General features: G+C 37.6%; 1 protein-coding gene across 10 annotated transcripts in view; it reads right to left on the bottom strand.

Annotated features, from left to right (window-relative positions):
* Slc4a10 (solute carrier family 4 member 10) overlaps positions 1-24,659 on the bottom strand; it is a 96,860-nt gene that overhangs the window by 18,776 nt on the left and 53,425 nt on the right. For all 10 annotated transcript variants that reach the window (XM_029473669.1, XM_029473664.1, XM_029473689.1 and 7 more), the window contains 7 exons: positions 24,018-24,179; positions 22,186-22,299; positions 20,928-21,089; positions 14,046-14,297; positions 12,821-12,889; positions 7,028-7,201; positions 6,217-6,339 (listed from right to left, as the gene is read on the bottom strand). In XM_029473669.1, the coding sequence (XP_029329529.1) occupies positions 6,217-6,339; positions 7,028-7,201; positions 12,821-12,889; positions 14,046-14,297; positions 20,928-21,089; positions 22,186-22,299; positions 24,018-24,179 (1,056 nt within the window). The remainder of the gene's footprint in view (positions 1-6,216; positions 6,340-7,027; positions 7,202-12,820; positions 12,890-14,045; positions 14,298-20,927; positions 21,090-22,185; positions 22,300-24,017; positions 24,180-24,659) is intronic.

Genomic DNA, 24,659 nt, shown 5'->3' with positions numbered 1-24,659 from the left:
CCCCCCCCCCCAGCTTGTGTCTCTAGCTGCATATGTATCAGAAAGAACATGGCCTAGTCGGCCATCGGTGGAAAGAGAGACCCATTGGTCGTGCAAACTTTATATGCCTCAGTACAGGGGAACAACAGGGCCAAGAAGTAGGAGTGGGTGGGTGGGGGAGCATGTGGGGGACTTTTGGGACAGCATTGGAAATGTAAATGAAATAAATACCCAATAAAAAACCTGACCAGGTAACTACTGTAACGTGCTTAATGTGGCTTCCATTTAGCACACCATTTACACAGGATCCATCAACAATCCAACAAGATCCATCCACACCCAAAGGAAGGGTTTGGCCAATAAGGATATAGAAATCTTTTCTGCTATGGTGTTAGGACATTATTTTAATTAAGATGGTTCCCAAAACAGTTTTTAGATACAAAATAAGGGGGAAACAAGTAATTCCATATCCAACAAAGAGCAGAAAAATTGACGCATTGAAAAAGGAATTCACTCAATTAGCACACATCGATTGAGTTGCATAATGTTCTGGGCATGTCTCAAAGAAGATTAATAGACAGTACTAGGAGTGGGTGGGTAGGTGGGGGGGGCATCCTCATAAAGGCAGGGAGGAGGGAGGAGGTGATAGAGGGCTTGTGAAGGGTAAACTGTGGAAGGGGATAACATTTTAAATGTAAAGAAATAAAGTAACCAATATAGGATGAAAAAAATAATTTAAAAGATCTCAAAATACAAATAAGAGCAGAGTCAGTATTCACGAAGATACTTGTTATTATAGGGAGCAAACACTTGTCGATGTTGCAATTTCTGCTTTTTAAGGACATTTTTTTGCGGAGATTCAGTACTCCTGTTCAACACTTCGTTTTATTGAGGAGACAAATAAGCCCTGCAGAACCTAGGAAGCCCCTACCATTTCATTCTCTCAACTAATACACTGGGCTGCAGATAGTGCATATGTAAATAATTTACAAACAATAAATGACCATGTTCATAGCAGATAAATAGATAGAAGCTGTAATAGATAGAAGCTGTAAACAATCCAGATGTCGCTCAACTCAAGAATGGATATAGAAACTGTAGTACAATTACACCATGGAATACTATTCAGACTATTCAGCTATTGAAAATGAGGCCATCATGAATTTTGCAAGCAAATGAATGGAGCTAGAAAATATCCTGAGTGAGGTAACTCAGACTCAAAAGGACATGCATGGTGTGTACAAAAAGTACAGAGTACATAGGATAAAATCCACAGACCATCAGAAGTGTAACAAGTAGAAAGGCCCAAGTGAAGATGCTTCAATTCCACTTAGAAGAAAAAAGGAAATAATCACAGAAGGCAGAGGGAGAGAGGGCCTTGGGTGGGAGAGAGGAGGAGGAGGGGGAAAGGGAACAGGATCAGGTACCAGAGACCAGGGAGGTAAGAGACCCTCAGGAGTCAGTGAGGTTGACCTAAGACAAAATGCCCAACAGTGTGGGGAGAGAAAACTTGAAGAGTCCACCTCCAGTAGATAGACAGGGCCTCAAGTGTAGGGACAAGGTGACTAACAAAGAGTTCTAACCCAGAACTGTTCCTGTCTAAAAGAACTGCAGGGACAAAAATGGAGAAGAGACTGAAGGGAAAGTTGTCCAATGATCTGCCCAACTTGGGATCCATCTTATGAGGGTAACACCAAAGCCTGATACTATTACTGATGCTATGATATGCTTACAGATGTCCTCTGAGAGGCCCTACTAGCAGCTGACTGAGACAGAAGCAGATACTTACACCCAACAATTAGACTGAAGTTGGGGACCTGTATGGTTGAATTAGGGGAAGGATTGGAGAAGCTGACCGGGAGAGCGACCCCATAGGAAGACCGGCAGGCTCAACTAGCCCAGACCCCAGGGAGCTCCCAGAGACTGAGTCACCAACCAGGAGCATACACAGGCCAATCCGAGGCCCCTGGCACAAATATCGCAGAGGTCTGCCTGGTATGGCCTTAGTGGGAGAAGAAGAGCTTAATACTCTTGAGGTCCCAGGGAAGGGGGCAGGTTCTGGGTGGGGAGAGCACCCTCAGGAAGGCAAGGGAGAGGAGAAATGGGATGAGGAACTGTGGGAGGGGGGACTGACAGGGGAACAATGACTGGAATGTAAACAAACAAACAAACAAGAAGTATTATATCTGATTTCCAATGGATTAAAGAGTTGGTAACATAAAACAATAAAACCCTTAAAAGGTAATCTGGTGTAAGGCTATGGACGCATCAGAACTTGACTCAGCAACTTTTTGAAGTGTGTGTGTGAGAGAGAGAGAGGGGGGGGGGATGGGGGGAACATGTGGCAGTCAGAAGACAGTTTGCAGCACTTTGTTTTCTCCTTCGACACGACACGTGGGTTTAGGAATGATCTGGTGGACAGCTTGTCAGGCAGTGCCTGTGACTGCTGACCCCCCTCACTCTCCCTACACCTGACTCAGCACCTTTAAGTTATCACCTAAATTACTATAAGTTCAAAAATTCTGACACTGTTGTCTTATATTAAGAACTTAGCTTTTTTTTAGAGAGGTTGAGAGTCTGTGAGTCTAATAAACAGTTTATCTGAGATGTCAGAATCACCTGGAGGTCTTCAAAGACCAGACTGCTGGCTCTAGCATCCGCACTTTGATGAAACAAGCCTATGAATTTGCATTCTTTAAATACTACAAGGTGCTGGCTGGAGCAGCAGAGCTCCTAGAACCACAGTTTGGGAAAGTGCTGCTTCAGGAGATAGAACATGCTTGCCCCACTCTATAGCTGAATTATAAATAACAACAACAAAGACCAAAAAAACAAAAAACGCTTATCGGTGTCAGTAATAAGGACGTTCTTCCTAAACCTACAGCCAATTCTTACCTTTCTAAGAAGGAAAGCATTTGCTGTAATTTGTTTAATTGTGCTTATTTTTAGATTGTACTTTCTTGGACTTTTTCATGATCACAAGGCTCCACTTGCCTTCTTTTTGTTTGCTTCTGTTCTGTATGTGTTAGTGATCAATCAGTAAGGAAGAGGGTGCAGATGCGAACACTTCTACAGACCTGCCTTCCCAGCCTCTACCTAATGCCCGCACTCTTGCTCTCCACCCCAGAGCAAACATTCTGTTGAGTTGTTTGCATTTAGTGGCAGTCTGTCTGTCCCGTGTGCAATGTCCTGGAGGATAATGAAGAAGGAAGGAAGGCATGTTGGTACTCTGAGCACATTTGGACATCCAGAATTGATTCTGCAGTCTTCCCTTTACACAGAGCAATGTGCAAAATGTCAGGGTTCCAATATTCATTTCTACCCTGATTATAATCCTTTCTTTCTAAAAACCGAAGCATATGCATATGCATATGCATGAAGTACATGAAAATTTGGAACAGAAGCTCTGCGACCTTGGACTGGCCTGTGTAGCTATTTATTCTGCTTAACTCATTATTGAATTTTAAGGTCAAATGAATGTTTTCTCAGAGCCATAAGTCCAGAAATGGGCTACTGATAGGAAAACCCTGGAGGATAAAGGTACAAGCTTGTAACTATCATCAAAAGGACAAGAGGTGAGCTCACTTTAAATTCAAGTCTGGGGGAGCTGAGACATTTCTACTGTTTATCATCTTGCCAGATCACAACCAGAGTTCCTCAATTAATGTGAACATTTCAGAACAACTTGTCCATTATCCACTCTATTGCACACACTCTTGGAGCACTAAATGTTGGTACAAGATGCTATAGAACTATCATATCTTTCACGGGAATTCATAGGCTCCAGAAAAGAAAATACCCAAATTTGGGCCCTCCAGTAGAAAGTGAACCTTGGATGTGAGCTTCGGTGTCATCCCCCGCATGTCCTCCTCCACTCTACTTTCCCAGTGCTAATTCCAAACAGAACATAAGCGTCTGCACATGCCCTTTCCTCCATCTCTCCACTTTGTTGGAGTAATGTCTTCTTTGCACTTCTTAGAACTATATTTTAATGTTTGGGTTTAGGTTATTTCTTGAATGAAATACTGGGTTTCCTATTTATTTCTATGCAATTAGGATCATATGAAAAGTATCATTGTTATAATCTATGTAAGATTTTCAGGATCTCTAAACCACTCCCATAAATATATTGTAAGGTTTGTTCCCTCTCATTTGGAACTGAAGTCTTATTCCATTTTTATATCCTTGTTGAAAGTATAAGTTCTAGGAAATTTAGTGGTATTCAGTTGTCCTTAAAATCTTTACTTTCAAGTTAAAAACAACAACAGTAAACATAATGAGAGCACAGTAAGGCAGAGTGTGAAATGATGGAATCTCTATACAAGGTCTCAGGTCGGTTAATAAATTCCCTGAATGCATCCATGATAGGCACACATGTATAAGTGCCAAATAAACATTGCCAGTACTTATGGGCAACAGGAATGGCTAATTCTCCTAGCAATAATCACATCTCAGTTAAACCTTTTGACTTGGTACCACTGTGAAAAGTTTCCGTGGCAAGTTCTACTACAGTTCTGATCACTCTCAACTTGTTCTCTACAATGTCATGAACAAACAGGAGAAACCAATGGTGCCTTTCTATAATAAGCTAGCACGGGAGATTACACTGCATTTTCCTGAAGTGCTTTCCAAATACTAAGGAGAAATGAAAGTCTAAAAAGGTTTCATGCTGAGAATGGCCTCAGGAATATACTATGAAAGGGATGGTAGTCTATGGAAGAGGGTGCCTCTACCATATCTATATATCCTGCTTGTACGGGATACAGCAAAGATGTTTGATAGGAAATAAGAGTAAGACTATTTTCTTTATTAAGAAAATACAGCGTGTCCATTACCAAATGAGTAAGCTTGGAGGTATAATTACTTGGAAGATGGGGAAAAATCAAGGGCAATAAATTTTGTCTTCAAAATTACTTCCCTTCAAACTTCTAACCTTGGGAAAAAACTGTCAGGTAGAGTAAGTGTCAATAGACCATGCGTGGATGGGTAAAGTGTTATTTTAATGAGATCTCTAGTGCTGTGTTGAGTATAGTAAACAGAAAAGTAAGCAAACAACGATAGTTTCACAATATTTTGATGTTGTATTAACATTATTAGAAGTATGATTCTGTATATGCCTTCTACAACATTTTGGAAAGTTGAAACACTCATGCAGAAAGAAGATACAGCATAGTGTTGTCTCTAACTGTGGGTACCACAGAGAAAGGGACTGTCAGCCACATGCTATAGAGCTATGTTCATAGAATGTTTTTGGATAAAACCTCATAGGATTTATGGTCCAATCTGGCCTAAATGATTGAGTAAAACCAAAGCTCTTCATATTTATAAATAAAATTACCAGCAGGAGAAAAGAAATACATGTATGATCCAAAAATATTCTATAGAAAAGAGGCTGAATCCTTTTAATAAACACCCATGAAAACAAAACTGGAAAAAAATACACAATTGTAAAATGTTTCATTCATTTCATTTATTAGTCAAAATTTTTGTTTCAGGTTTTGTGATCTTTGGGCTCAGTTACTCAATTAATAAATGTTATGTCTCATTATTTTATTTATATTTCTTGTGGCTTTTATGTACTTTAATAATGGGTATGATTAAATACTCTTTTAAAAGACCCAGGTGGACATATGAGCTCTGTATGTTTCATAAAACTCACATCTCATTTTTCTCTCTTATGAACAAAATAGGCTAAATCAGTAGCTTTGGAAGATAGCTAAAACCCAAAGCACAAACACTGTTTTAAAGCTTGGATCGTTTTAGAAGCAAACCAGGTCAATTTTTTCTTCTTAAATATTCTGTCTGTCTTAAGAATAACAATTTTATTTAAATCTACTGATTCAAACCTGTTAGCAGGAAAAATACCAACAGTGAGGTATTACATTGTTTCTGTTGCAAACATAGTCAATCCAAAAGCAATAGTTACATGACTAACTCAGAAACAGTTACACATCAGTAATTTTCTCCCATCCATGACCATGAACTCTGAAAAATAACTAAATAGAGGCATTTGGAGAGTAACTAAGTAGAGGCATTTGCATATTTCTTGTAGGGCTAACTTACTCAGGCAAGTGGCCTCCACCCCCATCTATATTTTTAAACATTAAACTTCCAAACCTTTTTTCCTGTTGTATTTGGTAATCACCATTTAATGAAAAAAATGCAAAAATTTAGTTTTGCAAGGGGTTACTATTGTTCTTCTCTCTTGGATAGAGTACCGATTTTATTCTGACTTACTTCTTTCTCAGCATCTTCAAGTTTCTTCTTTTTACTCTCAGGCATTAAATCATCAAGCCAGCTGAGTTCCCGTTTGGTAAACAAGAAGTCCATCAACTTTCTCACAAACACTAGTGCCAACACCTGAAGAAAAAAGTCAAGTAGTTTAAACACAAAACAACAACAAAAAGCAAAGAAAGACGATATAGATACAGACGAGTCTTATTAGAACTGATAGAAAACTAAGAATTGAAAATGTATGTGTATAAGGCACAGCCTGATCTTTCATTCCCTTCTTCTCAAAGCACTAGAGTGAAATGTAATATTTTATTCAGTGTTGAAAACATTTGAAAGAAACTTTTTAAGCTATAAAATATATTTAATTACGTGTCCCTAAATACATAATTAAAAGCTTGAACCATAAGTGAATATTAGAAGATTCTTATGCTAATAGTTTTTGAATTATGTATAGTCATTCAAATTCACTATACTTTTTAATATTTTTGAAATTTGTTTAAAACTTTCAATTAAATTTCATTTTAAAAATTCCCCTGAGTTTTAGTATATATCAAGCTAATTTTTTAAATTTACACTTTCCATCCTACTTTCAATTAACTACTACATTATGGATGGTCAAAACACAACAACAGCAGCAACAAACAACCTTAGATGATACCAGAGACAGGCAAATACTTATTTTAGTGCCCAAGTTTATACTAGCTTTTCTCGTAACTGGTCAAAGTGAATCTAGGCCTCTCTACTTTCGCAGTTTTAGTTCATGTGCTTCCCCAAAATTAGTGACAGAGAAAAACAGTTGAGGGATATTTCATACCATCATAGGAAAGACAATGGCAGCTCTCGAAACTTTGATTATCCACAGAAGGCCGAGACAACTCATCTGAATGACTGTGAAGAGATGGACTTTCCGGAGGGGCACGTGCCTTAGATAGATGAAATCTGGTTGATGTTTGGCTGGCATCCAGAAGAGCTTTATTCTATCAAATAACTAAAAGATTAAACAGACGGTAGATTGCATCTGAGAACAAGACAACAGTAACTGTAGGCCAATTAGATACTTAGTATTTTCCAAAATCTTAGGCTCAAATGACATAGTTGTGGAAATTGCAAGATAGTTTGAATTACTATTTATGGAATATTATGTTATACTTTCCTTAATATTACAACAGGGTGTCATTTGAAAGGGAAAGGCAATGCTACATTTTGCTACCTAGAGAACCAACACCCTGACAGGCAAAACAAAATCACTCTCTTTCTGCTTATACCATCATAATCTCTCTCTTTTTCCCCAAATATTAACCTTCTGGCCTCCCATGTTTGTGTACTTCCTGTCCTGGAGAGGGCTTTAGCTTTCACGTGCTAAATACTCCCAGACTTGCTCTCTGCCTTGACCTCCTCCAAGCTCCACACAAACCCTGCAGCCTGGTACTGTGCCTTGAATTCCTCACTGAGTCCTGCTGTTTTGACTTTGCCACTTTGATTCCCAACAAAAGATTTGACGCTGTTTTTAGAAACATACATATCATTATCATAAACATTTGGCCTACCTATATTTTTGTTACCAATGTGCTTTATTATATTATATTTTGTTGAAGTTATTTTACTTGGGGGCTGGGGAGATAGTTTACTAAGCAAAGTTCTTAGTGTAAGTCTGAGGGTCTGAGTTCAGATCTCCAGCACCCATATAAAAGATGGTCACAGTCTGTCTGGCAAATCTGTGAGCTCTGGGTTCACTAAGAGATCTTGTCTCAGAAAAAAAGTCAGCAAGTGACTGGGGAGGATGCCCAAATGCTGATGTATGGTCTCCTCATGCGCACACACACACACATGCATGTGAACCTGTGCATACATAGGCATATGCACCTGCACCCATACCTGCACAAATGCATACATATAACACATATCAATGCAGCTACATACATGAACACAAACTTTCTTATTTGGACCAATTTAATATATAGATGGATCCAATGTGAACAATGAATTATCTCTATTTCAATTTTGTCATAGTGGTAGATAAAATAACTATATTTATTTTATAAACTGCATTTCCATAAATTTTTACTTCAATGTATTTTATTGGATAACTAATTTTACTACGCAATAGTTTGATTTTGTGTGAATCACTTGTTTAGTCTTAGGCAAATTTTGTTGTTTATAATACTTTCAATGAGAAGTGATTATTTAGAAAACAATGGTTTTGATCACTGCCAGTCACTATTCTATATCTTAAAGTTCCTTATGATAAAATAATATGTGCTCTTTAAAAGAATATTGGTAAATAAAATATTCCTTAGCCACCATAAGAAAAATGGAAGTTACTATCATCAAATATTTCAGAATTTACTATGCAGATAAACAAGTGTCCTATGTCAGGGTTAGAGCATCCTGATTTGTAAAAACCCAGTTTTATATGGGATAAGTATAATGGGACATCAAACAACACAAATCTATCTGCTCACTTGTGCTCTGTCTTGTGTGTGGCAAACTGCTCTTTAGTTATCTAAATTATAATCCTATGTGCATTACTTCATCTATTAATATTCATTCATAACTTCCCAAAGTTATTCACTGAAACCAAAAACAGCACTAACTTCAATCCTCATTCTTAGCTTACCTCTGTGTGTGTGTGTATGTGTGTGTGTGTGTGTGTGCGTGTGTGCTGGCTTTTTCTACTTTATAACTATCTCTAAATTTTAGGAACCATTAAATAGATACAACTTGTGCACAGGGGAAGTAAGAATAGGAAGAAATAAAATCCTTTAGCTTACAACTGAACGTTCCTATAGAATCCCCCAGCTAGCCTTCTGGGTAGGGAGTTGCGTGTTGCATAAGTGTGCTGCAGCGAGTGGGTGCTTCAATTGTTATTGTTTAAGTGGCACATTTGCTTCACTTTGGATCCCTGAAATGTTGGAATGAATATAGATGTGGTTATATATTTGAATACAGAAACAGCATTCATGAGAACATTGTGATCTGTTTTTTCTGCCATATTTCACAGTGAGAAGCCTACATAGTAAGTTTCTATATAGTGTCAAAAAGCCAGGTGCCATAAAGATTCCTCCAATTTGCTTGATAACAAAGTAGCATGCTCCTTGAAATATCTATCATAGATGGCTAATGTGCTTGCTTTGTTTATCATTACTACAGGAATAACAATTGTGATAAATATATTCTAAGATTTGTATTTGGCTTTCATCGTGTCCAAATAGCAGCATGCAATATCTTCCCATTCTGTTAGCTTCAGTTCCCAATAGGAATTTCAACTGTTCACTTAAATTTTACCAGTTCTGTTTCCCAGTGTGAGACCTGTCAAAGTGTGCCTTGGCTTTCTAGTTCCTTATTGGGATTTAATACTCATTAAACTTGACTGGAGGACTTAGATGCTCTCACAAGTCCATTTGAAAGGATCACATTCCAAATAATTCTAAAACCTGACATTTTTGTTAAATTCCAAACTATGTGGGTAAAAATATCATGAGTAGAATTAGAAGAAAGTCTGCCTGATTCTACCCACAATTACTTCATTTTGTTTTTAAAATTCCTGCTGTTATATTTATGTGAGCCTGAGGCCTAATAATAAATACTTTCTACTTACAGATGAAATCACTACTCATTGAAACTTTTGCCAAAGGCAAAAAAACAAAACAAAAAATCCCCAGAAAAACAAATAAATGAAAACCTTTACTAAAGTAATTCTCTTGAAACACATTTTATACATGATACTTTATGAGCACATTAAATCCTATTTGAGTAAAATTTCAAAACACAACAGTTGTCTATTATCCCCTCCCCTCCTAGAGGCATAGAGTCCCTACATTTTGTGAATGTCAGTGTCTCCCACAGCCTCGTGTTGAGCTTTTGCCTCAGGTCTAACAACTAACGCTATCCTTAGGTCAGGACGCTGCTCTTCTCCAAGTCAAAAGGCAGGTGGTCAGTTTCCTCTGACAGAGACATGGTGCTTCTTATTTCTCTGCCAGGATCTAACTCCTCTCTGTGTTCTGATCAGCATTTAGAGTAGTCATGCCATAGTAAATGCTGTACTTCCTATTATTTTTAGTTTAAAAGATCTGTACAATAAATAAGCCTCAACATAGTCTGTTCTGAAGAGAATGAAGTGTTTTGGCTGAATGTTATTGTTATAAACCAAGCTAGTTCAAAGGCACATTTAAATAGAAATCTGTATTCATTTCTGAAGGTTGTAGAACAAATTACCACAGCATGTTGGTTTAATGCAATAAAAAATGTATTGTCCAGTTGCAGAGGCCAGATGTCCAAAATCAAAATTTTGGCAGGACTCTCATCCTTCTGGTCAAGGAGAGAACATTTTTTCTTTTTTTTATTTCTTCCAGCTCTTGACAGCTTCCTATATTCTTACATTGTGGCAGTGAAAATCTAATCTCTACCTCCATGCTAACAGGCCCCTGCCACCTATGTCTGTGTCCTGTCAGATACGATTTGATTCTTAAATGGGTTCCTACCAGGCTCGTATTCAGAACACTTGATCTCCAGTGGTGGCACTGCTTTGGGAAGTTATGAAACCTGTAGTAAGTTTTGGGGCACATCAAAAGGATTCTGGGGGCCGGGCCTTTAAAAGTTATATTCAGCCAATAGTTAAGCACCACGCTCTCTGATTTCTGGTTCGCTGCCTTGTGATCAACCATTACCACATATTCCAACTGGTAGGACAGAGCTACTCTACCAGAGTTTCCGTGCTGTGATGGCCTGAAATCTGAAACCATGAGTCAAAATAAATCTTTCCTCTCTCAAGTTTTCATGTATTTCAGTTATAGAAATACAATAAACCCTCTTAGTTGAAAAAGTCTCTGGTCATTAATTTGGTGGGACATGACTTTGAGGGACTGCTCTCTGGTCAAACTGTAACAGCATCCTAAAGGAAATCAGCAGAAAGAACATGCCAACAGCCCTCAAAGATTCAGAGTGAACCTCAGAGGAGGTTTATACATCTGTCTACACATTCTTTGACTCTCTTCAATAAGTGAAGTGTAACTTCCTTCCTCTTGTACAAAATGGACTTGGTGGCTCACTTTGAACCAACAGAAAAACCTGAAAGACAGACCACTTGTGATTTTTGGAGAGTAAACCAAAGAGCATTCTCTCTGCCTCTGTCTCTGTCTGTCCCCCTCCCTCACCCTCTCGCCCCCAACACTTTTGTATTTCTCACTCCAAAGAAGAAAACTCCAATGTGAGTATTCGTAAGTATTGGGGACACCTGATAAGAAAAGGAGAGGAGCCAGTAAGGCCTCTCACCCTCAGCCGTGTTTTAAGGCATCTTGAAAATGATCTTACAACCCCATCAAATCTCCAGATGCTGACAATCCTTGTCAACCAGAAAAAATATATTTTGTCCCAGAACTACACAGCTAATCTTCCATATTCAGGACTTGAAAATATTGAGATAATATATACTCCTTGCTTTACCTACAAAATTACATAGTAACATCTTAGGCAGCAAAAATAAAACTAACACAATCCCTAAAATATTTATCCAGATAACATTGAAAACATACTTTCCCTACATTTAAATGTTCCTTGTGTTATGCCTTTATCGTAGCTTAGTTTTCAAAATAATTTCATTATGCAATTTTTTTTTTGATTTTTCGAGACAGGGTTTCTAGAAGAAAAACAAACATCAAAGAAAAAGAAGCTCAGGGAGGGTATTACTCTATTGGCAAATTATTTTTAGTTTTCTATCTTGAGGGTTTGATCCAACCCCAGCTCAGAGCTTTATAAACACATGGCAGATTTTCCTTTCCTTTGTATTATAATCATTTTGCCATGTCTCTTTTGTGATCATTTTTACTATGAGTTTTCAACAAATGTGCTTTACTTCATTGCTGCTGGAAAATCGCCTGTTTCTAACACTTAACAGTATATGTTGCATGCAACAAGCACTTTCTTTGGAGGAAATTATTTGTCTTTTGCATGAGGTATTTTTCTTTTGTTATGAATAGGTCCCATAAACATGGCTTGATAGAGTATCAAAACCAGCATTTGTATATATTTTGAAATGAATTTAATTCATTTTCTAAAAGGTGATCAAACGCAAACTTTTCAGTGTTACCGTATTTACTGTAAACAGCGACTCAACTGGCAAAGTGCTTGCCATATAAGCATGAAAACTGAGGTTAGCTCCTCAGAGCTCACATAAGAAAGCCAGACATTCCTGGTGCTGAGAAAATACAAATAGAAACATTTCAGGAATCACTGGAATTGTTTCCTGGCCACTCTTAAGGTGGTGAATTCCACAGGTATCCTCTGGTCTCTACACATACATGCATTGTCCCTTCAAGCACGCACGCATGTACACACACACACACACACACACACACACCCATGCACATACATAAGAACATACACATGTGTACATCGTAATTTAAGGTTGCTCATGTTTGGGGGGATGTTGCACATAAATGAGAGAATGCTCACTTAGCAGAAAATCCACTTTAGCATCTACAATTCTGGCCATTTTCATAAAATTTACATATGTCAGAAAGCCTGTCCTCAGATGAGCCTTGCTGTCATGTGACTTGGCGTCTATATGTTAAGTCACAGCGGACATGTCTGTAAGAGTAAATTAATTTACCTGAATTCCTTTCAGAGACGAAGCACCCATATAAAGAAACACTCCATACAACACTGGCATGGGGATAAACTGTAAGAGAACAATTAGAAGAATGCCTGGCATTATTTTCCAGCACACCATCATTCAGTTTTGCAACTATCAGAGAGGGGAAAGGACAGTTGAAAGCATGCTACGCTCAAGTATAGCTCAGAGTCGGAAGATGTAACTTCAAACAGTACCTTAGCATGTTTATATTTGTAACACTAAGCAGTGACTTATGCTGCCTGCAACTTAGTTACTCCAATCTGAAGGGAGATGCTAACCGTAGTGTAGCTGTAAGAATTTAACTTACTCTGAAACCTGCATGATTCCTAAGCAATGGTACTGGAAGCTCTATCGAGCCACAATAAACATTCTTAGCCACTTTAAAGACAATTTCCATTCTCTTTTAAAATAGTAAGATATTTGGATTAAAGATAAGGGGTGAAGTTTTCCTTTTACAAATTGGTCCTTCATTGTGGCAAATATTTGTTAACAGGTGAATTGTTCAAATTTTCTTTATTGGGTTAGCTCATTTTATCCTCTATTCTATTAGTTATATAACAGAAATAAGAGTTTTCAATGATTAAATACAAGAAGTTGCATAAATGAAACAATTAGATTAATATTTAATATGTTCAGCAATCAAAATGAATGATAAGCTATCATGCTGTAAGACTGCCTTTCAGAATTATATGACAAAAACCATCAGTCTTTACTGCTGTTCAAATTTAATTCAATAATTTTAAGTGTAGAAGTTACTAATGCTGTGTTTTGTGAGGCCTTCAAAATATAAAGCTGTCTGGGTGAGCAAGGCATGCTCATTGTCCTGTCAACACCACCGACTTACAATAAGATTCACTCTACAGACCGAATAATAATACTCAATATACAGATTGACAAAATACTAGAAACTTGAATTTGGATGGAAGTGCAGTGAGTTTAGTAGCTATCTACCCAGAAAGTACGACCTGTTCCATGGCATGAAAATTACAAATCAAAATTGTTACTGCCAGAGAGTAGAACAAAATTGTACTTTCAAGTACTTCAGGATTCTAAAATAGGACAAATTTTCATTTATCATTAGTGAAGGAGAATTATATAAACATTTTTTTAATTATCACTTTTATCTCATGCTGTGCAATGTTTACATATGGATGCCTATATTAAAATGATATATTAAACATATGAATGATGATTTCATTACCTTCAGAATGCTGGTCATGAAAACGGATGAACCCATAAGAATAAAAATCATGAGCCCGGTCACCCTCTGCTCTCGAATGCCGAGAAACTTGGGTTGTTCTCCTGGAGCAGAGCACTCAGATTCGAGCTTGAGGCTGTTGACATGAGTGATGGAGAGGACTGTGGCAGCCACAAACCATGGCAGGCCCATAATGGAGCAGACCCCGAGCATGACCGCCACCATTAACAGATCCAGGTGATAGCCACAACCTTTCTGTTAAAGACACAAAAGAAGGAGAAAGCAATGGTGTCACCAACACGGCCACTTGGCTTGGTTGAGAATAGAAACCACTTCCTGACAGTACTGAGAGGCCTTCCTAGCAGATGCTCCACAGCTAAGTTCTAAGATACTGTCTACCATACCGTGCTCTCATTTCAGGGATGATGTCTTATAGGAAAGTATAGTATCACAGAGCCCAACTGCTCTTATTTATTCTCACGTTTATCTCAGTGCCCTGTGATCTTATTCTCATTTTGTTTTCTTTTCAACAACCAGAGACTCCAGCCATCCCCTGAAATAACAGCATTTGTGTCTCTGCCTCCTCTGTAATCCCGCTCCGCTCCACTATCACTATCCTGCACTCAATGAGGCAGAAAATTAAGTAAGTAAAGTGGGTGCCAGGATGTTCAAAGACTGCTCCTGATTGGCTGATTGGGTAGGTCTCTGAGGAGACAACCAAAGATGCTGAAGCGCACTGCTGTTCACAGAGGTGGAAAAAATCTTGACTTACACTGTGACTTGGCTCTTACTTCATTATTTTCAGTACTACTTCATCAGAGTCCATGCAACATAACGACCAAAAGTGTCTGTTCTGGAAACTTATCGCTGGGTTTAAATGACAGCAAGCACAGGGCCCGTGTGGCTCTGTATCAGGTCCTCTGTGTACATGTCATGGCTGATAGTTTGGTGGGACTCCTAACAGTGGTAGCATGTGTATCTCTGACTCTCTTGCCAGTCTTTGGAGTTCTTTTTCTTCTATTGAGTTGCCTCAACCAGCCTCTATATAAGGGCTTTTGCTTTGTCTTACTGTATTTTGTTTTCTCCTGTTTTGGCTGTTGTCTCTTGGAAGCCTACTCTTTTCTGAAGAGGAAATGGTGGTGGAGGGTAGATCTGGGAGGAGTGGAGGGAAGGGAAACTGTGGCCAGACACATTATATGATAGAAGAATCTATATTCAAAAATATATTTAAAATGAAAATAAGTAAAGGCTCAACAATGGCCTTAGGTAAATCATTTAACCTCTTGGGCCTTTTCTGAGCTGAGAGAAGTTGATAATGTCATAAAAGGTATCTCATTAGGTTGTGATAATTAAATTATTTAATTCCAGAAGTGATTGAGATTAGTGTCTGCTCTATCATAAATACCAAGTGCATGTTAGGTTCTACTATAATAAATCCAAGTTTAAGGACAGATAACATCAAATCATTTCTCAGTACTTTCTATAGTTTCTTAGCATAATTATTAACAGACAAGAGACAATCAATAGATGTTACAGATTGAACTTGTTTTCTCTCTCTCCCCTCTCTCTCCCCTCTCTCTCCTCTCTCTTTTTCTTTTTATCTCTCTCTCTCTCTGCTCTCTCTCTCTCTGCTCTCTCTCCTCTCTCTCTTCTCTCTCTCTCTCTCTCTCTCTCTTTATACAGGGTCTCATTATTCTCATTATGTAGCCCAAGTGTCCTATAATTCATTATATACACAAGCCTGGCCTTGAACTTGACAATCCTCTAACCTCTGCCTCCTGAGTAGAATGGCTTTTTTAAAACAAGGAAACATATATTCTTGAAACACATATTAAAATCTAATGTAATAGTTATAATTATAGAATAAATAGAGCAGTTACATTTGGCCTGGTAGTGAGAATAAAACACCCAGGGAGATCTAGAAAATGAGAAGCCATCCTGGCATCAGCATAATCAAACATGCATAAGAAGAAGACTTCAGCACAACGTTTCACAAGCTATAGGTTAATAGCAGGAGACTCACTATCTTAAAGAACAGCGCCTGAAGCAGTTACAGGAGTGCTTTGTTCTAGGGAGTGCAAATCAGAGTGTGAATTAGAATCTACCCAAATTCCTGCCTCCAAGGGGATTCAATGCAATTGTGCCTCTGGAATTGTTTTAAATTTGTGGTACTACCAAAAATGAATTTGTATTTATGAGAAGTGCCAGGGGACACAAAAGAAAGAGATGACAGACCCCTCCCTTTTCAATATTGTCGTTTTTAGCACATCCTTAATTTCTAACCATCCATATTCACTAAATTTAATAATATGGAGAAAAGAAAGTCTTCCTCCTAAAAATAATTTCCTATGGCTCTTATTGTTTTTTTTTTTTAAATAAATGTCAATAGTGGAATTTTGGATTTCTGGAAGTAGGCAAGATAATTATTTCAGAGAGAACAATTCTGTCTTTAAAATGAATACATGATTTCCCTGAATTATGCTGCACAATAAGTACAATTTGACTTAATGCAAACCAAAGGAGATACGGCAATTCTGACATTTTCATTCATTAATCAGCATCCTTCTTCTTGCCTTTCTTTTAAAATGTTTTTAAAAACTTGTTCGTTGCAAACAAATTATTAGCTGATTAGGCATGCCAGCCAAAGGGAAGTATCCTTTGTCAGAGAGAGACCTCTGCACCTTGTAACATATTTCTGTAGTTTTTTTTTTTTTCAAAATAAAGACAGAACTGTAGCTTTTATTCTCACATTCATCCTTGAATCATGGGAAATGGACATATGGGAGGAAGAGGGAGCATAGCAACAGGTGATGCTACACCAGACCCCACTAAAACCAACATGCAGCAAGACAAGAGGCCAGCCAAGAGGACCATCTGATACCCAGATGCCACTGCTGAAGAAATCATTTCAAACTTGGCAGCAATTTCCTGCATCTGTCACGTTAACCACATAAAAGACTATAGATTGACATGAGGAACCAGGCTGACAAAGAGGGCAAAAAAGAACATATCAAATGCCATAGTCATCAAGGGAACGTGGTGCCAAATGAATGCTGTGAATGCATTCATTTGCTCCAGTGATCTGGGATTGTATTGCTGTTTATTAAAAATGATGTCAAAAGAAGCCTGAACTGTCTACAGAAACATGTAGAAAATCCCAGAGCTGTATCTTAACAGAAACTTTCTCTTCTACAAATAATGTCTCGCTTTATTTCCACTTTCACAGAGTATGCTCTAAACAAAACCAAGCTTTTGTTTTTAATGCCTTTGAAAAGGATTTAGTTAATCTTTGCCTACCCCACCCCCAGCAATTCTACAGGGAAATCCTAAATTCTAGAGAGTGGATGGATTTATTTGCGCATCTATATAATATATAATAATTATCCTGGTCATATTTTTATTTTTGTGGCTACTTTAATGTTTGCATGACACAAAGACCAGTGGGGTGATTTGGAGTTTTGCTAATTTATGCTCCCTTATTCTTGGGTATAGTAAATTACCTAACCAATGAGTCAGGTAGTTTGAGTAGCTCAACACCTTATTGGGTATTTACTAGTACAAAACTATTATAAAAACATTTTTTGATGTTATGAAAAATATGATGTGAATGAAAATGACTAGTTCTGGAAGTGAGGTGCAGAAAAATCAAAAGCTCTATAATACATTTGGAAGAGAGCTAAGATGACAAGATTCTAAGATGATGAAGAGACGGTGTGCACTCGGATATCTGCTGCATTGACTACCACAGGCTTGTGCAGAAATGAAAGAACGCAGTCCATGGAATGATGTTCCAACCAAGGTCGTGAGGAGCTTAAAGTTAAAAATTAATAAAGGCTGGAAGTATAGTTAGCTTGTGATTTGGGAATATACTCAGGGAACTTCTTTTCATGAACATGAAGCTCATGCCAAAGCCGGGAAACTCTGAAAAAATTTCAATAGGCAAGGAGAATAGCCATGGACAAACTGTTATTCCTAATAAATGGTATTGTAAGAAGTAATACTTTTGTTGTCAAAAGGAAAATCAGCAACAACAGAATACATCATAGTGGAACATATAGGAGAAAATGGCTATAGACAAATAATAATAATAATTAATAATGATGATGCTTTATTGTTGTTAAAGTATGACAATGCTGGAGGGACCCTGTTTTGAACACTGAGTGTAGAGTGCTCACAATGGCTGAGGACAGACTGACTACTGTGGACAGACAGTGTGATGAAGCCAGTCTGTTGTTCACTAAATCCATGCTGACTTAAAATTTATATTTAAAAAGTTAAATATATACTGATTTATTCATGTAACAAAAGAGATAATGTAACATACCCCGTGTTTATTTCATGGACTGGATATTAAAAAATTGTACTTCTTTATTCCATTCTACCTATTTGAGTACTTTGAAGAAACACTAGAAGAACATTCTACTGTATGCTAGCAACACTGTATGCAGTGTAAAGGAGGAAATGATGTATTGATTTGGAACTTTGGAACAGTTATAAATGTCAAGGACATACTCTGTTTGTAAGAAGACTGAGGAGCAAGAGCAAGGGCCTGGGATGTACAAGATGAGTCTCTAGGAAGGAGCAGAGGGCATTTAATAGTTGAGGGGATGGTACCAACTTCAGCAAGTCTAGCTCTAGCCTTTTAAACATGATTCCACTACGGGCTAAAAATAAGCTCTACCTAGAGCAGTTTAAGGACAGCCTGTATAGACAGCCGAGCTTCAGCAGGCCAGTGGCATTTCTGCCTGTTATTACAAAGGCTAACCTACTCTACTCTTCGAAAGGCAAACAGTGACTTTATATCTTACTTTCTACCTAAATATCAGTCTTTCCATTCAATCTTAAACATGAATATAATGAAATACATTCATTAAAAATGATCATTCAGATTAAGTAGTTGGTATGGCCTTTAAGGTAATGGTCTTATGTGGAAAAAAGCAGGCACTCCGTGCACTGTGTAAACATTTGAGCTGGGCATGCTGCACTTAAAACCCTGAGTTTAGGCATCCCTAGAACCAAAGAAAAGCTACCTATGTTCCTGTGAAGAGGATGTGCAACGTCACTTTCAGATTAATGGACTATGGAATTTTCACTTTTCCCTTTAACTCTTCATATTCTCTGTTTTTAAAATCTAACTCATATAAACACAGAAAGGTAAAGATATTTTTATTTTTTAAAAAAGGGAAAAACAAGATGTACAGTTGTGAATGATTCCTAGATTTTAGAGTGTAGCAGGTAATACATTTTGTTGCATTGTGCTTTATTGACTACAGAGCTGCATGACTAGCTCTGCTGTTCAATAATGTAGTTTTACCACGAAGTCAGGGTGGCCTTGAACTCATGATCATCCTCCTGACTCAGTCTCCCAAATGCTGGAATTTCGAGAATTAGTCACAATATCTTATTGTGAAAATGTAAATTATATATCTTCAATAATTAAAAAATTTATTTAACAAAAACCACAAGCAAGTTGAATTAATTATTTTTTAAAAGAAGTTTCATCCTAAAATTGCTTTCAATAGAATGAGGAATGCTCATACTCTCTAATATTTACTGCAAACTCCTCAATATAATTTATTACAAATAATTGTACATTCTTATAACTATGCTTATTGTTATATCAGTGAAATAGTTTACACAGACATTTTAATTATCCTAATATTTTCTAAAATTGTACATAGCACAAGAGTTGTTACTTCAGCAAAAATTCTTGAGTTTAAAAGACATGCAGAGGTAGCTGGCAATTTCTTCAGTGTCAGAACAAAATAAGATTATGTTTGTCCTATTTTACAAGTTTTGATTCTGATTTAAAAATAATTAAATATAATTACTTCATTCCCCACCCCACCCTTTCCTGCTTCCTTCTTTCAATTTCTGCCATGTCTCAAACTTATGGCCTCTTTATTAATTGTTACATACATAACACACATGCACACACTCACACACACACATGGGAATATAATTTGCTGACTCCATTTAGTGTTGCTTATGTGTATGTGACTTCAGGGCTGACCATTTGGTTCCTGCAAATCAAATAGGGGCTCCACCCTGGCAAAGACTGATTCTCCCTCTCTCAGCAGTCATTAATTCCCTGTAGTTCTTTGTCTACTAACGGATCTGGTAAGGTTCTCCTCTTCCATATTAGCACGCGTCTTGGTATTGCCCTTGCTGCGGTTCATAGGTATGCATTTCCTATCTCACAGCACACCTCCTGTTCCTCTGGCTCTTATAGGCTTTCTGCCTTCTCTTCCTGTATTGATTCTGACTATTTTTAACCATTTGATATTTTGTGGACTTAGTTAACATACACACACACATACATATGTATATATACATAATATATATTTATATAATTATATTAAATAAAATCTACTTTTACTAAAAATCCACAATAATGCTCAAAAATGTCACATATAAGCTATAGTGTTTATGGGCACACTTTCCCTTTGTTTTAGGCATTACAAACAAATAATAATTTTTAAATGATATAATTCAGTGAAACATATCTGAAATATGGTCCCTTGTAATAACGAACATACTTGGCATCCAATAAAGAAATAGCAGAATCCCAGACAGAAGTCAAGTTGGTAAGTATTTCCTTACCAGAATTGAATATTTCACCAAGTTAATGGTAAGCATGCTAAAGTTAGAACCATTTTTCCCCTTTAGAAGTAAGGTTTCAGACTCGAGGATAGACAAATATTGCAACTAAAATTTTCATATCACCATAAGACAAAGTGTCCTGGAAAACAATAAAAACTACGAACCTGAAAACAGTATTCTATACTGAACAAATGTATACATATTAAAGACGGAACCTATGACCATCAATTACTATCAGCTGCATAAGAATCATTTGTATGATAATGGATGTTAAATACATACCTTTAGCTTGTGCTCTTTTCTGTTGATGATGACAGCTGTAATCTGCTGGTCCATGAAAATCAGAATAGTACAGAGTAAAGCTGGGATGATGGCAGCTATGATTGTCCACCATGGGTTTGGACCCAAAGGTGTAACAAACCAGCCACGGTCGTCTCTGGTAGGCTGAGAAAAAAATTTAAGCATAGATATCAGTAGCAAGATTGATGAATACCTAACCAAACTAAGTCATACAGATATAAACATGGAACTCTTAACTATGAAGCGATTGGCTGAGCATTCAATAAGTAATGAACTCACGGAGCATTCACATTACTAAGGACAACCCTCTGAGTGTCTTATCTTTTAACCTATTTTCTCTTCATAGAACAGTAGGGATGAAATTGAGGCATAGAGTGCCGTAGTAAGTTGTCTAAGGTTCCAGGGTTAATAATTAATTGAGGTCAATTTTTAACTCCAGCAGACTAATTAAAACATCATTCTCAATCAATACCTGTATTTAATAAGTAACACTAATACCTACTATTTACTGTATGCAAATTTGTCTACATTTAAGATTGCACATTGTACACTATGCTAGAAACAAGGCAGAGCTTTCTTTTAGTTTAGTGAATATATAAATAGAAGGTTTTGGTGTAATATAGTAACTTATTTCAGGTGTGTGCACAGGCTACTATATGAAAAATGAAAACCAAACCAAAACAAAACAAAACAAAAAACCAGAAACTGAGCCACATCATAAGCTCAGCAAAAGGTTCAAAACAAGGCTGCTGCTGGAAATGAGTCCCAGAGGAATTCATTATGATAGCAAATGATTCTCCGATTAAGTCCCTAGCTCTGTTTGACAGATGAGAAAACAGGCTGAGGCAGTAAATTTGCTGGCATCAAGGGCCGTCCTGCCTTTATAATATGGTTGGTATACTTATCCCAAGCCTAGTTTTTAATGTTTTTCAAACCCTATTCACTGTGCAGTTTCCCTCACAGTAATGCATGTCCCTCAGTTTCAGAATGTGTCCTGGATTTGTAGGCAAGCTGGACTGTTTGCATATCTTCCAACTATAATAGGTGATAGGAAACATTTAAGCAGTCTTGAAGTTTTATTTTTATTATTCTTTTTAATACCAGACAACAATTTATTTCTTAATCTATTAATGTATATTGCTCATGTTCTCATAAAAGTTTCTTATACTGGGTCACAGATCATCTATTAGATACAGAGGAATAGAAAAGCAGATAGATGTTACATGCTAGATAAATTCACCTTGAAAACACTTGGTACTTGTAGTTTTGGTGATGGGATCCCAATGGCATAGTCAATTAAAACCATACACAGAATTGTAAGAAAAACCGCAAAATCACTCACTATGGATCGAACCTAAAAATAATGAAAATATTGTTACTTTGAGGGAGCTATAAATAACTAGAAATATTCAGCAGTCTTGAATATGACCGCTGTGACATAATATCATGATGTTACTCTGTATGCACAGAGTAACATAGTATCATTAGCTATGCTATGCTACAGTCTGAATACATATCTATGTCTCTCACCCACACTTTTTCAGAATAAAGATTTATTGAACTGAAATAATGGTGGTCATTTTCTTTTTCATATTTATTTAAGGTATCTATATTATAAACCCAAGTATGTGAAAATTTGGAACACAGAATAAAGTTGTCTGGCCTGCATCAGGTGAATTTTAGGACTCTTGAATACACATTATATTTTAACATTATGAATCCAAAGGACCACTAAATGGCATTACTTGCTTTTATTAAAGAAGTGTTTTTTAATTACTTAAGGTATGACAATTACTAATATACACAACAATGTAGGCAAATTTTAAAATTTCTTTGAAATGAAATGAACTTTGTATAAGCCATTTTTTGAACAACTTCTCATTGTAGAAAGCCATTGTGCAGGGGTGCACAGTTCATGGTACACATGTGCAAGTCAGAGAAAAACCTCCTGAGATGCTGGCCCCATTTCTCACTGGCCTGGAGCCTCATCCAATAGCTCAGGCAAAGGCACATGAAGGAGTCACCTCTTTCCCCCTGCAATCTCACTGTGATCTCTGGGACCACAGGTGTGCACCAATACACCCAGCTTTCCCCCACCCCACCCCTTTACCGTTCTTGGACTCTGGGTTTAGGTTCTTATGTTTACAGAGCAAGCACTTCACAGACTAAGCCATCTCCCAAGCTCTACAAGGACATTTTTGAGTAGTTACTCTTAAAAAACTTTCAGTAACATTTGCTTTCTATTAGTATGCTTTTGCAACCCATGAACAAAGTCGTTAGATTCTGACATACAGAGAATGGTTCAGCTGGAAGGTGGAGGAGATAAGTCTGTCATCTTTTGTGAAGAAGATAGTGACCGAAAAGTCTCTGGAAGGAACTCTTCTTATTTACCAAAGTGGAATTTTTTTGAGATATTTATCTCAATCTGAAAAGTGTGTGTGTGTGTGTGCGCGCGCGCGCGGGCGTGTGTGCGTGCGTGCGTGTGTGTGTGTGTGTGTGTGTGTGTGTGCGTGTGCATGTGTGTGTGTGTTAAATCTCATCCTGGACCTTTTCATGGTGGACTCAGACCTCACAGATTTTTTTATTGTATGTTAAATATTGAACTCAGTTGATTCCGTTTCCTTTCTCAAATATACAGATACAAGCATGGTGGCTTGGGGTAAAGGACTGATGCATTTAAAACAAGAAAATCGTGTCCTAGTGCACAGTGCAAGGCTTCTCCATGTCGAGAGTGTAACACCGGTTCCTGTCAGGCTGGCTTAGGCCCCACTGCTCCCTGGGAAAGGAAGTGACAATCACTAATATGGCCTATGCTTTGACTTCCCAAATCTGTACGTGGGAAGGGAAGTGTTGACCTTTCAGTTTGAAGGAAAGCAGAAGAGCTTGTGCCATCTCTGGTAGCTATGTCACAAAGGGCTTCTTCCCAGCCCTGTTCTAGGACCTACGTCTAGCTTGCCAGTTCTCTCATAACCGTTCTACCAGTTCATGTCATTCCATCAGTAACTCTCCCCAACCTTGAGCATGTAGAATATTTAGTTTATATTTGGATCAGAAATATTTAAACTCAAGTACCTTGGTTGGGAAATAGCGGCTGGTCTTGAACTGCTTCAGGGTGGCTGACATGGTAACTGTGGAGAAGAACAGGATCACCGACCAGAAGAGAACATCCGGCACGTAGGGGTGGCCATGGCCACAGGCTCGCCCGACATACTCCCCGTGCAGTGATCTGCACTCCTGAGAGGAAGGGAAACACAACTGGTAAAGAACACTCAGTGCATTTCTTTTAGAAAACTAACACCCTATCAAACGCAGCTGAGACAACTAGACTGCTCACCCATGGCTCCCACAGAACTTAGGAGGTATGATACTTGATTTCAAGTTCTACTTGGATAGGTTTTTAAATCTGACATCGATTAAGTTCAAGATAACAGATATATTTTAAATGTGATAAGTTTGATAATGTAGTTTGTACTAACATCAGAAATATGATAAAGCATTTAAATATGTCATTTTAGTTTTTTTCACACCAACACCATAGACAGATATTTTCATTTATATTTGATACCAGAGAAAGCTGAGACATGGAGAAACCAAGCAATGTTTTTTCAGCCTCACTAATGCTATGTGGTAGAGCTGGGTGCATGCACTGCGCTTGTGATAGGCATTATAGACTAGTGCAGAACAGTAATTATTTTTAAAAACTAGTTCAACAAT

The sequence above is a fragment of the Mus caroli genome, chromosome 2, assembly GCF_900094665.2.
Source record: "Mus caroli chromosome 2, CAROLI_EIJ_v1.1, whole genome shotgun sequence".
Lineage (NCBI taxonomy): Eukaryota > Metazoa > Chordata > Mammalia > Rodentia > Muridae > Mus > Mus caroli.
The sequence above is the reverse complement of the archived record's forward strand: the minus strand, read 5'-3'. Positions and strand labels throughout refer to the sequence as shown.